At 41.4% G+C, this 16,457-nt stretch overlaps 1 protein-coding gene across 9 annotated transcripts in view; it reads left to right on the top strand.

Annotated features, from left to right (window-relative positions):
* Nucleotides 1-16,457, top strand: part of EP400 (E1A binding protein p400) — a 54,907-nt gene that overhangs the window by 31,025 nt on the left and 7,425 nt on the right. For 5 of the 9 annotated variants that reach the window (XM_068157376.1, XM_068157373.1, XM_068157367.1 and 2 more), the window contains 24 exons: nucleotides 1,158-1,456; nucleotides 2,187-2,389; nucleotides 2,491-2,660; nucleotides 2,875-3,071; nucleotides 3,543-3,654; nucleotides 4,347-4,490; nucleotides 4,799-4,957; nucleotides 5,215-5,298; nucleotides 5,981-6,112; nucleotides 6,233-6,277; nucleotides 6,385-6,538; nucleotides 7,540-7,781; nucleotides 8,314-8,487; nucleotides 8,798-8,845; nucleotides 9,896-10,032; nucleotides 11,130-11,186; nucleotides 11,314-11,392; nucleotides 11,959-12,159; nucleotides 13,166-13,211; nucleotides 13,299-13,408; nucleotides 14,171-14,375; nucleotides 15,056-15,219; nucleotides 15,590-15,796; nucleotides 16,086-16,281. In XM_068157376.1, the coding sequence (XP_068013477.1) occupies nucleotides 1,158-1,456; nucleotides 2,187-2,389; nucleotides 2,491-2,660; nucleotides 2,875-3,071; nucleotides 3,543-3,654; nucleotides 4,347-4,490; nucleotides 4,799-4,957; nucleotides 5,215-5,298; nucleotides 5,981-6,112; nucleotides 6,233-6,277; nucleotides 6,385-6,538; nucleotides 7,540-7,781; nucleotides 8,314-8,487; nucleotides 8,798-8,845; nucleotides 9,896-10,032; nucleotides 11,130-11,186; nucleotides 11,314-11,392; nucleotides 11,959-12,159; nucleotides 13,166-13,211; nucleotides 13,299-13,408; nucleotides 14,171-14,375; nucleotides 15,056-15,219; nucleotides 15,590-15,796; nucleotides 16,086-16,281 (3,565 nt within the window). The remainder of the gene's footprint in view (nucleotides 1-1,157; nucleotides 1,457-2,186; nucleotides 2,390-2,490; nucleotides 2,661-2,874; nucleotides 3,072-3,542; nucleotides 3,655-4,346; nucleotides 4,491-4,798; nucleotides 4,958-5,214; nucleotides 5,299-5,980; nucleotides 6,113-6,232; nucleotides 6,278-6,384; nucleotides 6,539-7,539; nucleotides 7,782-8,313; nucleotides 8,488-8,797; nucleotides 8,846-9,895; nucleotides 10,033-11,129; nucleotides 11,187-11,313; nucleotides 11,393-11,958; nucleotides 12,160-13,165; nucleotides 13,212-13,298; nucleotides 13,409-14,170; nucleotides 14,376-15,055; nucleotides 15,220-15,589; nucleotides 15,797-16,085; nucleotides 16,282-16,457) is intronic. The other 4 variants (XM_068157371.1, XM_068157375.1, XM_068157372.1 and 1 more) reach the window with 3 other exon arrangements.

The raw sequence follows: 16,457 nt of genomic DNA, 5'->3' as shown, positions 1-16,457 counted from the left end.
ACAACTGTAACAGGACAAGGAGGAATGGTTTTAAGATGGAGAGTAGGGTTATACTGGATCTTATGAAGAAGTTCTTCAGTACAAGGATGGTAAGACTCTGGAATAGGCTGCCCAGGGAGGTTGTGGATACCTCCTCTCTAGGGGTGTTCAAGGCCAGGTTGGATGAGGCCTTGAGCAGCTGAGTCTAGTTGAAAGATTGGAGTAGATGATCTTCCAACTGAATCTATTCTGTGATCATATGATATATTAATGCATAAATAAAAGAATCATGGAGACTTTCTGTGTGTTTTGAGCACACAGGAAATTGAGTAAATTTTAGTAGATTTCTAATCTTAACAAATATTTAGAAAAGATACTCAAGCAACCTTTAAGGCATAGGAAAATAAGAACTATATGTTAAAATGTGTGAAAACCTGCACCTTAGCAGTAGGAATTTTTTAATTGTAGTGTCCCAATAATAAATGATTCATTTTTGGCTTATTTTCATAGTGCTACAAAAACTGTGTGCTTAAGGCAAGAAGATACTAAACTAAATAGAATTGACTGCTTGATATGAACTGAATTTAGCTGTAGTCTTCATATTTCACCTTTTGTGGTTGGTCTAAGTAGTTGTTATCTTGGATGCTGGTGATACCATAGAATCATAGAATGGTCCAGGCTGGAAGGAAACTCCAAAGATCATCTAGTTTGACCTCCCCACAGTCAGCAGGGGTATCCCCAACTAGATCAGGTTGCCCAATGCCTCGTTGAGCCTCACCTTGAATATTTCCAGTGAAGGGGCCTCAAACACCTCCCTGGGCAACCTGTTCCAGTGTTTCACCGTCCTCATTGTATTCTTCCTGATATCCAATCTAAATCTGCCCTTCTCTAGTTTGAAGTCATTGCTCCTTGCCCTGTCACTGCAGGCCTTTGTAAACAATCTCTCCCCATCCATCCTGTAGACCCCCTTCAGGTACTGGAAGGCTGCTATCAGGTCTCCCTGGAGCCTCCTCTATTCCAGGCTGAACACACTCAGCTTCCTCAGCCTGTTCTTGTGGCTGAGGTGCTAAAGGATATGTAAAGCATACAGTACTCTGATCCTGATAGTTTCATTCTAAAGGAATTCCTAAGTGGTTGTGATGAGCAGCAAATGTTCTTTTCAACTTCTCTTGGTAAAGGAAACCTATGAAGAGAAGAACCGGCTTCTGAAGGAGCGCCTGGACAGAATCTTCTCAGGCAATGAACGGCGCTGTTCACGGGCCCCCATGTACGGCCAAGACTTGCTGAGTGTTTGTTCTTTGACTGGTGAAAGAAAGCCCTCACAGCTGTCTTCCAGCCATGGCAACAGTTGGAGGTGGGCTGGCTTTGTGAACTGTTGCCTTTCTTCAAGTGCCTCTGGAGGCCCAAGTAGTCCATTGCAAGAAATGATCCTGACTTTGGGTCAGCAACAGGAATCTCTGAAGGATGTTGTTAACAGGTAATGTGTGAATCAGCCTTTTTAACTTTTTACCACCTCTAGTTGCTTCTTAAACACATCTTTTCTGAAAAGCTTTAAAACCTTGGTTCTATTCAGGAGCTTTTTTGGTTTAGACTAATTTATGTATCAGTAAATTATGTGCAGCATGAATGTAAAAGTAACAGTTGCTTCTGTTTCTTTTAGAATCTTTAGAATAAAAGATTCCTTATTTTAAGCTGAAAGTCAGCTGACCGTATTTCAACTTACATTCCTATCCTTTGGATTTACTTCTGAGTAAGATGGCTGCTCTTGGAGCCAGCCAATGAGGGTTAAGACACAGAGCTGTAGGTACAAGCTCATTTAGCTGAAGCTGGGCTTTAGTGGATTGTGTTGCAGAGCAATAGCTGCAGTTTTCCAGAAACACTAAATGCAATTAGAAGAGCTCCCAACATTTTTTAATTGCTTTTAGTAAGTGTAGTGTGATGGGTGTTTCTTGTGTTTGAGCCCCAGTGGTCACAGTGCAAACACCTTAAGAGAAGCTGTCATTAAAGCAGACAAAACAATTCAAAAAGATAAAGGGAGATAGAGAATATTAATGTGTTGAAGGTGTGCAGCACTTAGTGAGTCACTGTAACAAAGTGGTTAGATAGCAGCATAAAATTACATGGTTGACAGAAAATAACTGCTGCAAATGATAATTGTGTATGGAACTTTCTAAACTGGTATTCCCATGTTTTGGTGCTTTTCACAGGGCTCTCTTTGTATTGCCAGCTGCAGTCGCTGCTCCCCCATGTTTATATGTAGCAAATCCTCCCCCTTCATATAGTCACAGATTGAAACTCCTTAAGCACAGCCTTAAGCAGAAGGCAGCTCCACACTTGCACCAGTTGCAGCAGATTACAACTCCTCACTTGCTACAGTTCCCTGACCTCCGGCTGGTGCAGTATGACTCAGGTAAAGGAGGACTTTTGGTGATAGAATTTCAGTGATTTCCTGTTCCACAGCAATGGGATTTCTGTGTAAAAACATTACTGGTTTTCTTGTGTGAAATGCAGGAAAATTAGAAGCTCTTGCTGTCTTGCTTCAAAAGTTGAAATCAGAAGGGCGCCGTGTGCTGATTCTGTCACAGATGATTCTGATGCTGGACATACTGGAATTGTTCCTGAACTTCCATTTCCTCACCTTTGTGAGGATTGATGAATATGCCAACCATGAACAACGGCAGGTAAGTCTGCCCTACAGTTGTCCACTGGTACAACACCATGTGCTGCTCAGGCTTTAATATGTACAGCAGGGGAGAGAAACTTGCCTTGTTTCTTACTCATATTGAAGTACTTGTTTTTTGTCTGGTTTTTAAATGGGCTGTGGTGAGTTTGGTTTAGTACTTCAGTGTGCCCTGTATGATTTATTTGCTCTCTGCTTTTATTCCTTTTCTGTAGGAGCTGATGAAAATCTTCAACAGAGACAAGCGCATTTTCTGTGCCATCCTTTCCTCTCACAGTCGTTCCACTGGAGTCAATCTTGTTGAGGCAGACACTGTTGTGTTCTATGACAATGATCTAAACCCAGTGATGGATGCAAAAGCTCAGGAATGGTGTGACAGAATTGGGAGATGTAAAGATATTCATATATACAGGTGATGGTTACAGACCAGTGACTGCTCTTTAATGTGCATTTAATGTTACTCCAGATAGTACTCTTCTGTGTGGTCTGAAATAAAGTGGAAGCAGTGCTGAAAACTTCATCTCACTTCAGTCAAATAGATGCCAGGTTATCATATCAAAATGTGGTCTTTTTGAAGTGTAATGAATTCATCATACCTTCATGGTTTTCATCTGCTAATTTCCATGGATTTTTGTTTAAGTGAGGTGTGTTTGATTAGTCTTTACCAAAAAATTACAGTAATTGTACAAAGGAAGCTTTAAAGTAGAGGTGGCAGTATGGGCTTTCTGCTGGGCCTGTAACAGCTGAAAACAAAACACAAAGCACCACATTTTAAGAGTTCCACGGTATTCACTAAGGGCAATTTTTCTTCTTGTTTCTGAAAGCTGTTTTGGAAGGTACTTATCAGAGTCCTCTTACTTCTCCTTTATTTTTTTTTGTTAAGGCTTGTCAGTGGTAATTCTGTAGAAGAGAAGCTTTTGAAAAATGGCACAAAGGACTTGATCAGAGAAGTAGCTGCTCAGGGAAACGACTATTCAATGGCCTTTTTAACACAGGTAAGTTAATATTCAAAATACTTTCAAATACCTATGTTGGAGTGTTTAAAAAATTCAGGTGTTTTAATAACAGCTTGCTAAAAATCTCTTTGGGCTAGAACTGATAGGTAAGCATGTTAGATTTCATCACTGCTTGAACTCTAGGTGTTAGGGCCACATTCTTTCTGCTTTTATTCCCTTACTTGCGTGGTGATGCACAGGCATCAGCTATGTGGCATAATATATTCTGTTTTCTTGCACCTTGCTGCAAAATTCTGCAGGGCTTTGTAATGATGAAGCTTTCTACAACTTCAAAAATGTGAAATAGGAAGTATGAGTATTTGGTGAGGTGGGTTCTCACTTGCTGCCCTGAAGATGCAGAAGACATTGAGTGCACTGGTAAGGGTAGTCCATCCCCTTCTGGCATGCCCAGTGTGGTGGTGCAGGATATGACATTTTTGACTTCACTATAAATGAATTGCTAATACTTCATTGTACTCTGCAGTGCTACAGGAGAAAGTTAGAGAAGAGAAAATGGTCAATTTTCCAGAAATGATAGATGTTTATTTTTCCTTAAGTCAGTCCATGGTTTGTAAAGTACCTTAAACCTGAGCTAATTCAAAGTTATAGAAAAAGGAGAGTGGTTCCTAAAGCTCAATTTATTTCCTTTTTTTTTTTCCCTTCCTTTTTTTTTTTTCCTTCTACTTAACAAGCAAACGATTCAGGAATTGTTTGAGGTTCATTCTCCTATGGAGGATTCTGGGTTTAGAGTGAAAGCAGAAGAATTCGTAGTACTTTCTCAAGAGCCATCTCCCGCAGAAAATATTTCACCTAAAGTTGCAAGACCGTTCATAGAGGTAATTATTAACATAGGAATTAGAAATACAGCTGTGCAACATCAGTATTAAACAGCTGCCTTATCATTTTTTATTTGGGTAAGTTCTGTCAATCTCTTTTTCTTCCGGTTTTATGTTGTTCTGTCATTTCCCTTGTAATAATACTTCCAGAAGCCCACAGTTGAGTTGTATGCTTTCTGGGGACTGTCTCTCTTGCCCGAGCAGAGAATTATTCCAGACATTTGTGTTGAATTTTGGTGAACTTCTTAGGAGGCTTCTTTCCATACTTTTGAAGTCTTCATTATGTTTCAAATATATCTTTCTGAAAGGCCCTCAACAGTATTGAGCAAGAGGATGAGGAGTCAAATGATTGTGTACAAGAAATAGGTTCCGAGTCAAGTATCGAACCTTTGATCACAGAGCTCTGCGAGACAAAATACAACGAAGAGCCCTCACAGCTACAGGAGTTAGTTGCTGTTGTGGATCAGGTACTGTGACTTTCCTTGGCTGTGTGGTTCAAAAGTAATGCTTATTTCAAATACTTAATTTCTTTGCTGTTTGGCCTTAAAGCAACTTTGTCAATGGGTTTGATACTTTTATTAAATGGATGGGGAATCTCCTGCTGACTTACGATGTTAGGAGAGGATGATTAGTTTTGAAGAGGTCGTTGCTACACTCTACTTCAGTTAACATTTCTTCTATTATTCTCAATACTAACTTTGTTTTGCTTGATACCTTCTCTTAGCTGACTCCAATTGAGAAGTATGCTTTGAATTATTTAGAGCTCTTCCACGTTTCAGCTGATGAGAATGAGCCACGGCTGAATGAGGTAAAACAACAATACTTCTTTTTCATCTTGTTCTGTCACAGTATGTGCAAGCAGGGTTATATTTTCAGTGTGAGGTAGAACTTTCTCCCATCACATGGAATATATGGTAGGAAATTCTGTAATCTTCTCTTGGTGTACTTTATGAACATTGAAATGCCTTGCAGAGAGCTTTTTATTTTGTCTCTTAGCTTAAGCAGATGCCAGTTCTTAATTTCCTTTTTATAAAGTGGGAATAGCATTGCTGAGCAGAGCTCAGAAAATTCTACTCCATTGGCAGCAGAAGATAACATTTCATTAATTCCAGTGAGCTTGCTTGTTTTGGAGCTGTGTTCTGGTTGTCTTGAGCGACCTGGTCTACTGGAGGGTGCCCCAGCCCATGGCAGGCAGACTGGAACCAGACAATCTTTAAGGTCTATTCCAACCTAAACCATTCTATGAATCGATGAAACAGATTCTGAGTTTGCTCTATTTTAAGGATTTAGAAAACCTCAAACAAAGGCCCAAAAAATCTATTCTAAATATTTGTGCAAGTACAAACATTTGTGTTAAGAAATTGTTACAAGATGTCAGTTCTTAAAAATGTCAAAGTTCAAGGAGTTTGCCTGTAAAAATACAAGCTGCTAAATTTTAATACGGTGTCTTTTCCTATGCAAAGTTTGTAAGTAGTCTGATTTTCACCTAGATGGAAGTGAAGACTGCAAAAAAAGCATGGGAAGTCCAGCATATGAAGGAGTTAAAGGAAAAAGAGCAGAAAATGCTTTGGGAGGATGAAGAGGAACTTTTAACCTACACTCGGGAGGATGCATACAACAAAGTAATTCCTGATTAGTCTTCTTTTTCTGAAGAGTGTTTTTCTTAACAGTTATTCTGAGAGTAGGTTTTCCTTCAGGGTTCAGTTGGATCATTTGAATTATGTTCTCTTTTTGTTGTGTAGGAGTATGTCTATGAGGGTCCAGATGGACAAACTGAAATAATGCCGGTAAGTAACAGTAACACCAGGCAGCCTCAGCAGGCTTTTTATTTCTTGAAACAGAAAGGTCACTGGAGATTTAATACTGCAGTAACTACAAATTTTGGTTCATGCAGCTCTGGACACCTCCCACTCCACCTCAGGATGACAATGACATCTACATAGATTCTGTTATGTGCCTGATGTATGACACCACCCCTATTCCAGAATCAAAGTTGCCTCCCGTCTATGTCAGGAAGGAGCGTAAGCGCCACAAAACAGATCCATCTGGTACGTGTTTGTTCAAGACTGTTCTGAGATTGATTGCTGAAAGGTAAAGAAATCAGGGAAGTTTCCATACCTCCTACGTGTCTGGTCCAAAAAAGATCAAATTTGCAGGTCCAAAAAGATAAAATTCTAGTCTCACCACAGTCTTGAAGCAATAGAATCAGTGGAAGTTCCAGTTCCAACACTGTGTCTTTCTACTTAGGTATACAGGAGTTTTAAAAAGGGTAATTTTAGAAAACAAGTGCTCTACTGTGTGAGTTAGGGCAAGGCTGGTCTTATTTTATGCTAGATTCTGCTGAGGTACTGGCAATATGGTTTTAAGAGGCAGAGGGACTACACTGTATGCCTATAGGGGCATTTTGCAGCTATAAGTAGCAGAGGAATTAGAGAATGGTAGAGATACTGTGTCCAGTTCTGATGTCCCCATCATAAGAAGAATGCAGAGCTGTTGGAGTGAGTGCAGTGGAGGGCCACAAGGATGATCCAAGGGTGGGAACACCTCTGCTATGATGATAGGCTGAGGGAGCTGGGGTTGTTCAGCTCCCTCAGAAGGAGGGAGCTTCTTCCTAGAGAAGACTCCTCATGGCACCTTATAACTGCTTTCTAGTATCTGAATGGATCCTACAGGAAGACTGGAGAGAGACTTTTTGTGAGGGTGTCTGGCATTAGGACAAGGGGGAATGGTTTTAAGCTAGGGGGGAGTAAGTTTATACTAGGTCTTAGAAAGAAGCTCTTCAGTATGAGGGTGATGAGACTTCGGAATAGGCTGCCCAGAGAGGTTGTGGATGCCTCCTCCCTGGAGATGTTTAAGGTCAGGTTGGATGAGGCCTTGAGCATCTGAGTCTAGTCAAGCGGTGTTGCTGCCCATGGCGGGGAGGTTGGAGTAGATGATGTCTGAGGTCCCTTCCAACCTAAGCCATTCCATGGTTTTATGAACTATTTACCAAGCATGGTCTGGATCAAATTTTTCTTTTCTTTTTTTTTTTTCTTTCTTTTTGCCTTAGCTGCAGGTAGGAAGAAAAAGCAGCGGCATGGAGAGGCTGTTATTCCACCTCGTTCGCTTTTTGATCGAGCAACACCGGGAATGCTGAAAATGCGCCGAGAGGGCAAAGAGCAAAAGAAAAACATCTTGTTGAAGCAACAAACACAGTTTGCAAAGCCTTTGCCAACTCTAGTCAAACCAGCTGCTGAGGCAGGACAGGATAATCCAGAGTGGTTGATCAGTGAAGACTGGGCACTTCTGCAGGTCAGATGATACCAACACCTGGTGCTGTTATTATCAATTGTGTATTTGCTTCTAGCTTCAGGAGTAGCTCTTTCTGCACTTCATCACTTTCTATTTCTTAATGGCTAGTCTGGCATTTTGCTGACACAACTCAGAACAGATTGCCTATCATTTGTGTTCCTCTAAGGATCCATTCAAAATTAAACTACAGAACACACAATTAAGCCCTGTTTTTGTTGTAGAGACCACTTACTTCCAGATTAGTTTTGCTGGCTGGACAGCTAATGCAGCTAAGGTCCTCCTCACCTTTGTGAAGAGAGCAGCACTTGAATGGCAGCTCTGTGCTCCTCTTATGCCAATCTCCAAGTGTTTTCTTGTACATAACAGCATTTTCTGGTTGTTTATTCTCTGTGAACCTAGGTGAACCCATAGCCTGAGCCCTAAGCTCTCTGTACCGTTATGGTAACAGCGTGTGGACACGCACTGATAAGGGTAGGTTTGGATGATTGCAGTGATTTGTCATCTCAAGCCTCTGTCCCTTTATCTGTTGCAGGCAGTGAAGCAGCTGCTGGAGCTTCCTTTAAATCTTGCTGTTGTATCGCCAGCCCACACTCCCAATTGGGACCTGGTTAGTGATGTTGTTAACTCCTGCAGCAGAGTCTATCGCTCGCCCAAACAGTGCCGAAACAGATACGAAAATGTCATAATTCCAAGGGAAGAAGGAAAGGTGAGTTCACAGAGAGTGATGCATCTCTTTTTACCTTAAGTTTGTAGAGCTGTTTGTTTGGTTTTTTTTTTGGTTTTCCCTTATCTCCATAAACACTTGGTTTTGGTTTTTTTTTTGTTGTTGTTATGTTGTTAAATGTTTCGACAGTGTAAATAGAAACCAAACCCTTTTAAAAGATTATAAAATGATCCTCATCAGGATTTCCACTTATTTTATGTCATTTCTTTGAAAAGAAAAAAAAAAAATAAAAAAAAGCACCTGAACAAAATCTTCCACAAAAGATCATCTAACTTTCCTTCTTATTTTACAGCTAATGTACGAAGCTAATCCTAAAAAGAAGACAAAAAGTATTTATAAGGTGTGCATTGGTATTCTTTCAAAATCAAATCTAGACACTGTGGTATTTAGCAGCAATGGAGGTGGGCAGATAATTCCTATGAGATCCATGTTGAGTGTTACTTGAGTTCTCAAACATCAATTCAAATCCCAAATTTGTTTTTTCCTTTCTTTGGTGATACAGTGGATTGACACCAGACTTCAGCTTTTGGATTTGATAGATAAATTTGAAAACATGCAAGAAGTTTGTGATTTCACTTAAAGTGTAGTGGCTGTTTTGTTTGGTTTTTTCTTTTTCCACCTAACAACCACCATGTAACTTACCCTGGTTTTTTGTGATGGTACTTAAGATCTGTAAGAATGCACTTCATGCTAGAGTCTAAGTGGATTACAAATCACATAGTGAATTTAACGTCTGAAGCCACCTTTTAGTAAATGAGGATGTTAGTACTCTACAGAAACAACTAAATTCGTGATCACACACAGAGCTTCTTCCAAACCACACAGCAATTTAGTGACAGAACTGGGGAGAGAATCTAGAACCTCTGGCTGTAGTCCCACTCTCTGACTGAGAAGCAGATTTGTCCCTGACTGGTAGTTTCTACTTAGGAGAAGCCAAACATTAGAGTGGCATGGTGTGTTGGATGTTAACATAGCTTTGTTGGGAGAGCAGTGCAGCGCTGGTTTTTGTTCTTTATGTGTGCGCCAGGCATAACTATAAACTAATGGGCTTTTGGTTTGGGTACTGAATTGAACTCACAAAGTCTAAACTAAAGCAAAAATTCTTTTCCAAGTTAGAGTTTGCCATTTTGTATGTCCCCCAAGTGCTGATGCCAGTGTGACCGTGAGAACTGCTCCTTTGTTTTCGCTTTTTTTTGTACTTTATACATTTCCCGTAGAGTTTTGTGTAACAGTAAGTTATGACAGGAGGCAGAAGCCAGTCTGTGGTAGATTTGTTGGAGGCCGTTTTTAAATAAACTACAAGTGTGCACCGTGTGTTTATTGCGTAGACAGAAGGCCCCCAGGGGTTTGTTTGCGATTGAAAGTTGCTTTGTTCTCGTTTTTTGCTTAGACTAAAAACAGTCGCCCGCTTCGTACCAATCAGATCTACGCTCAGGACGAAGGCGCGACCCACACGCAGCTTTACACCAATCATTTTGAGATGATGAAGCTGATAGCGGGGAAAAGAAGCCCACCTAGCAAACCTCTGTAAGTTCAACTGGGATCATTCAGTCTCTCTCTGATCACAGACCCCCTGGCAACTAGGGAGCTGGGGTTGCTTAGCCTGGAGAGGAGGGGCCTCGGGGTGACCTTATTGCTCTCTACAACTACCTTAAGGGGGGTTGTAGACAGGTGCATGTTGGTCTCTTCTCCCAGGCAGCCAGCACCAGAACAAGAGGACACAGTCTCAGGCTGTGCCAGGGGAGGTTTAGGCTGGATGTTGGGAAGAGGTTCTATACAGAGAGAGTGATTGCTCATTGGAATGGGCTGTCTGGGGAGGTGGTGGAGTCACCATCACTGGAGGTGTTCAGGAGGAGACTTGATGGGGTGCTTGGTGCCATGGTTTAGTTGTTTTGGTGGGTTGGATTGGCTGATGGGTTGGACGCGATGATCTTTAAAGTTCAGTTCTGTTCTATTCTATTCTATTCTATATTCTATTCTATATTCTATTCTATTTTCTCTATTCTATTCTATATTCTATTCTATTCTATTCTATTCTATTCTATTCTATTCTATTCTATTCTATTCTATTCTATTCTATTCTATTCTATTCTATTCTATTCTATTCTATTCTCCTGCAGAGCCAAGAGTTGTTTTACACCCCATTGCAAACTGCTGGTTTGGTTCTGTGTTTTTCATCTCTTCCCTTGCATCTTGGGTTTGTGTTAGTGGAACACCCTCACATTTCATGTGTTTGGGTTAGCTTGTACTTGCTGTATGAGTTTGTTTTGTGTGATTAAGAGCAGAAGAGGACTCTGCTTTTTTTGTTTAGGTTTGTTTTGTGGTGTTTTTTTTTAATGTACTTTGTAAACTACACTTTCCATTTGCCTGAACTGGCAACATTTTGATGTCTGTGCTGTTTAGTAGTACATTGTTTTGTCAGTGTAATCCTTTTCTGTATTCATGTAATATTTACTCTGAGTCTTTCTGAAATGTCTTTTTCCATGCAGGCTCCAGTACTGAACAGAATATAATGAAAAACCAAAACTGCAGTGCTACCTGCTCAAACATGTGAAATTAAATAATTGGTTTAAAGTTGTTGGTTTTTTCCCTATTTCCACTAATGGAGTTTTGCTCAATTTCAGACTTGGCATGAATCCTTTCCAGAAGAATCCAAAGCATGCATCAGTGCTTGCAGAAAGGTGGGCAGTCTCTGTCTTAAAGGAGTGACAAATTGTGTAGAAGTGCCTTTTCCCCCCCCACCCCCCATTTTAACTTCCAGTTATTTATTTGTGATGGTTGTGTGCTTTGTCTTATCATTGTTTCTAGTGGAATCAACTATGATAAGCCTCTTCCACCAATTCAAGTAGCATCCCTTCGAGCGGAACGTATTGCAAAAGAGAAGAAGGTATGGTCTCCATCCCAGCTGTGGGTGCAGTAATTAAAAAATTAGAGAGCAGAGGAAGTAAGAGCAAAGTTGGCTTCTGGGAGAAGTTTGGTGCTGCAATAGATGTTATGAGCAGCTGCAGATTGTTCATGTACTAGGATTTAGATATCCAAGGTCCAAAGCGAGACCTTTCCTTGGACCTATATGTCACACTCGTGCTCATTTAGAAGCATCTTTTTGGACAATATATGCAAAAGATCTAAAAATTTTGCTTTATTCTTGGCCATTCTGTAGCTTCCTTTCTTATATTATTCAGAAGGAGTTGCTTGTCCTTGTTGATAGCGAATTGTTTGTTGTGCTGTGCTCTAAGCCATATAACCATGAATGCAGCTTGTAGTTGGAAACTAATTAGGCCATGTAAGTGGGAGTTAGGGAGTTAACTGTGAAGACAGATGTCTTGCTGTCTCTGCACACATGTATATAACACGTGCCTAGAAATAAAAGGATTTTGTCTTTTGTTGTTTTACAAATACATCCTGATTGTTCCATGTTTTGAAGACTGTGAAGCTTACACTTTGATTTCCTAGGCTTTGGCTGAACAGCAGAGGGCCCAGCAGCAGACAGGTCCACAGCCTCAGCAGCAGCAAGCTGGCCAGCAGCAAGCTCAGCAACCAGCTGTACAGCAAGCACAAGCTCAACCTCAGCCGCAGGCTCAGGCACAGGTAGTTCAGCAGCCTCAGGCAGTAGTGCAGACTGCAGTAACTACTGTGGCCAACACAGCAGTATTGGTAAGAAAGGGAGAGCTTGGTGCCTCTGATGTAGTAACTTCAGTTCTTCTGTGTGTACCATATTTGCCTGTCTTTTCTTCTCTGGAAAGTGAGAATTTTAGGTCAGTATGATGAGATTCAAACTATTCCTTTCTTTTTGTTCTTTTTCCTGACTGTGCTGGGTATCCTCCTTTTTCCTCATTAACACTGTGTTTGTACCATTCTAGCAATAGGTCTTGACATTCCGAGGCAGAAAACCACTATAGCCTTTGCAAATATTTTTGGCCTTTTTCAGTTTAGACTTTTAAATTAATTTAATCAAGTCTGAGCAATTAGATTTACACAGTCAATGAGCAGTGTTTATACAGAAGGCTTGGAGAATAAAGAGAATGTAGCTCTAAGAGCTGCTCTGTTAAAGTAACTTCAAAACCCAAGCTTTATGAACCTTTGAGAGGCAAGTGAAGTGTTGCATCCTCCAGGACCTACCATGGGGTTAGTTTATTGCAAACCTGTGCAAAATTTTCATCTAGAGTCTCTTGCAGTGGAACTGATGACAGGTCTGAGGATTTTGTTTTTAGAGCCAATCCAGTTTGTATACTAATGCTTGCAGGCAGTGGTGATTTGATTTTGCCTGCGGAGGGGCAAGAGTACTTCAGCTGTTACAGGAAGAGGCAGAGGGTGGGTTCTGACCCATAAATATTGCTGTGTACCTGCTGCTTAGTGATGGTCATCTGTGAGTGGGTGGCTGTGGTGTGCCAGAGTAAGATACTGCTCCCTTCTGCCAACAAGGGTGTCAAATGTTCACTATTTACCAAACATTTGACTGGTCTCCAGTTGCTCATTAGTGTGACAGAATCCTAATATATACATCGTAGAACAAATGCAGAAGTACCTGTGCATTCTACTGCATTTTTATAATGTTGTCCCTTCTGGAATACAGCATTTGTGTTGCATAGTGAAGTAAGAGCTATCTTCAGTTTTCCTTTAGTGTTTTTCTGAACTGTTCCCTTAATTGTCTTCCAAACAGGCAGGCGCAATCAAAACAGCAGTCACTGGGACAAGCATACAGACTGGTGAGGAGACTTTCTAATGATTGGGGATGATAGGACATTCGAATTTTCACTTGTAGCATCTGACATTTAATCCTGGCTTGCTTTCAGCTACAGTGAGTGGAAATGTCATAGTGAATACTGTTGCTGGAGTTCCTGCTGCTACCTTTCAGCCCATCAACAAACGTCTGGCTTCCCCTGTTATACCTGGGACCCTGACTGTGAGTAGATCATGTCATTAGTTGTGTGCCTAGACTGATCTTGGTTGTGTGTCTTATCAGCATATCTGTTTTCTTCTTTGGCTTTCCATGTTACCAGAAACTCTGCTTCTTGCAAATTTCGTGTGCATCATGTTGATCTTGTATCAAACCTCTCTCACTTACCAAAATATCTGATATTGCAACAGTTTATCAGAACATTTCCTAAGAGATACTGCTGTTAGAAGTAGTTCAGAGACCTTTTTTTTGTTGTTAATTATGATATTTATTATTATTTTAATAGTTTAAGGCTGTGGGAGATTAAGCAAAAAAATGGCAAGGCAGTAAAATGAAATGTCTGTGAGATTCAGGCTGGAGGTGAGGAGGAAGTTCTTCACCATGAGAGTGGTGAAGCCCTGGAATGGGTTGTCCAGGGAGGTGGTTGGGGCGCTGTCCCTGGAGGTGTTTAAGCCCAGGCTGGATGAGGCTCTGGCCAGGCTGATCTAGTGTGGGGTGTCCCTGCCCATGGCAGGGGGGTTGGAACTAGATGATCCTTGTGGTCCCTTCCAACCCTGACTGATACTCTGATATAGTTAAGGGTGAGGTGATCTGCCCATTTGAAGAGAGATTTAACTGGATGCTGAGACTTATCCAGAGTTGGACCTCCTTTGCTTCTGCATTTTTACTCTGTTTCTGCAATTGCTTAGACCATTTCCAGAAGGTTCCATAGCTTTGTATGAGGGATGGAAGCTGTGAGAAGTAATGACTGTGTTCCTTTCTTTCCAGACATCGGGAGGCACTGCAACCGCACAGGTGGTCCATACCCAGCAGCGAACGGCGGCAGCACCTACCGCTTCCACAGAGCTGGTGACCATAGCATCTACCCAGGGGGTTCGTGCAGTTACGTCGGTGACAGCATCAGCAGTAGTAACGACAAACTTAACACCTGTGCAATCCCAGACCAGGTCTTTGGTGACTCAAGTTACACCAGGTAATAATCATGTGTTTAGGGATTTGTTTTTCTGAGGGTATGTATAAGGCCCCAGAATTTCTGTAGAATAGAATAGAATAGAATTAACCAGGTTGGAAAAAACCTTGGAGATCATTGACTCCAACAGTATCTAATCAACTAAACAATAGCACCAAGCACCCCATCCAGTCTCTTTTTAAACACCTCCAGTGATGGTGACTCCACCACCTCCCTGGGCAGCCCATTCCAATGCTCAATCACTCTTTCCGTGAAGAACTTCTTCCTAACATCCATCCAGGTTGCTTGACCACCATAGCCCCAGCACATTAGAAGTCTGGGTTTGTTGGCAGCGCAGTTAAACGTGCTTTGTTAACTGGTGCTCAGGTCACATTTTTCTCTGGTATTTCTGGATAAGGGTTGCAGTAGAGAGCTACTTGACATTTAGGCATTACAGCTAAAAAAAAGACTATTAATAATCTATATATACCAGAACTGACTGTCTTGACTCCAACCCATTGTGAAGAAAAGAGCCATGTGTTTTGTTATTTACTCTGCTTATTCTTATTTGTAGTTAGTCCACAAACTGTGCTGGAGGAGAATACCACTCATTTCACATCTTGGCTTGCCAGGTGAAATCAATGAATCAAACTGAATGTTAAAAAACATTTTTCAGAATGTTTTGTTTTTTCCTTTATTCACAGCTACACCAACAGTCCAGCTGTCTGGCAAAACAATCACCCCTGCTCACTTCCAGCTTCTGAGGCAGCAGCAGCAGCAGGCTGCTCAGGTGCAGGTCCCACAGATCCAGGCTCAGGCACAAGCCCAGTCTCCAGCTCAAATAAAAACTGTGGGGAAATTGTCACAGGTAAGGAAATGCTTCTGAAGTCGTGCAGTGTGTTACTCTAACTGTTCATTATAAGCATCATTAACATTGTGTGTTGTACACTGTTTTCTTGGGCTAGAGGGAAATGTAGCTCCTTCTTAAATTGGATTCTGCTAAAATGTTATGCAGGCCACTAGTCTGGTGGTATTCATTCCAAACAGACCACTGTCACAGTAGGTCAAGACATAAAGTAGTGGCAACCCATTGCATAAAAAATTTGCATTGTTAGCTCTTTGGTCTTAACTAAAATCTTCCACAGGATGTTTCTTCTTTAGAGCTCCAGATACATCTCCATTTTATCCCTGTAGTCCTGTAAAAGACTGGAAATGATGGAAGTGTTTGATTTGTGCAGGAGCAGCTGATCAAGTTGCAGAAGCAGAAGCTGCAGCTTCCCCAGCAGCAGGCAGCACAGCAGACCCAGCAAGGGGCGCAGCAGCAAACAGCACAAGTACAAGTGCAACAGCAACAGCAAACTCAACAACTCACTGCTGTTACAGCACCTCGTCCTGGCACAGTTCTCACAGGCACTACTGTGACAAACCTGCAAGTTGCCCGTCTTGTAAGTTGTCTTTGACTTGGCAAAACCAATCTTCAACACCTTGCTCTCTTCACTGACTTAAATGAACTAGATACCAGTCACTTGAGCACAAAGTGCTCTGTGCATTCCTTAGGCAGTACAAAAGATACAGCTGTAACATAAATAGCTTTAGATTGCACTTGCTGATACCAGCTCTGAGTTGTATTACTGTGAAGGAGCAGTTCTGTGTAGAAACACTTACAACTCTCACTTGTTATATGCAGCAAATATTTTTGTGCCAGTACAGTAATCTTCATTCCTTACTGCTTAGACTCGTGTTCCTGCTTCCCAGCTTCAAGCACAAGGACAGATCCAGGCCCAAACTCCACAAGCAGCCCAGGTTGCTTTGGCAAAGCCTCCAGTGGTGTCTGTTCCAGCTGCTGTTGTGTCATCTGCAGGAGTCACTACGCTCCCTGTTACTGTTGCAGGCATTAGTGTTGCCATTGGGCAGCCACAGAAAGCAGCAGGTATGTCAGCAGACTTGCCATGATCAGATGTTAAATCCTGCTTTGTTTGAAAGGTCAGATGTTTCAAATAATGGCACTTTTAAAACCCTAAAGTGATAAAGGTTGAATTCCAGCTGATTTCTAAAATGAGGTAAGAGAATTGAGCTTATTCCATTTAATCTGGGGGGGGGGGTGCA

The sequence above is a fragment of the Melanerpes formicivorus genome, unplaced genomic scaffold (assembly GCF_026170545.1).
Source record: "Melanerpes formicivorus ecotype bairdi unplaced genomic scaffold, bMelFor1.0.p_v2 SCAF_36, whole genome shotgun sequence".
Lineage (NCBI taxonomy): Eukaryota > Metazoa > Chordata > Aves > Piciformes > Picidae > Melanerpes > Melanerpes formicivorus.
Note: the sequence above shows the minus strand (reverse complement) of the source record. Positions and strands in the feature narration are given on the sequence as shown.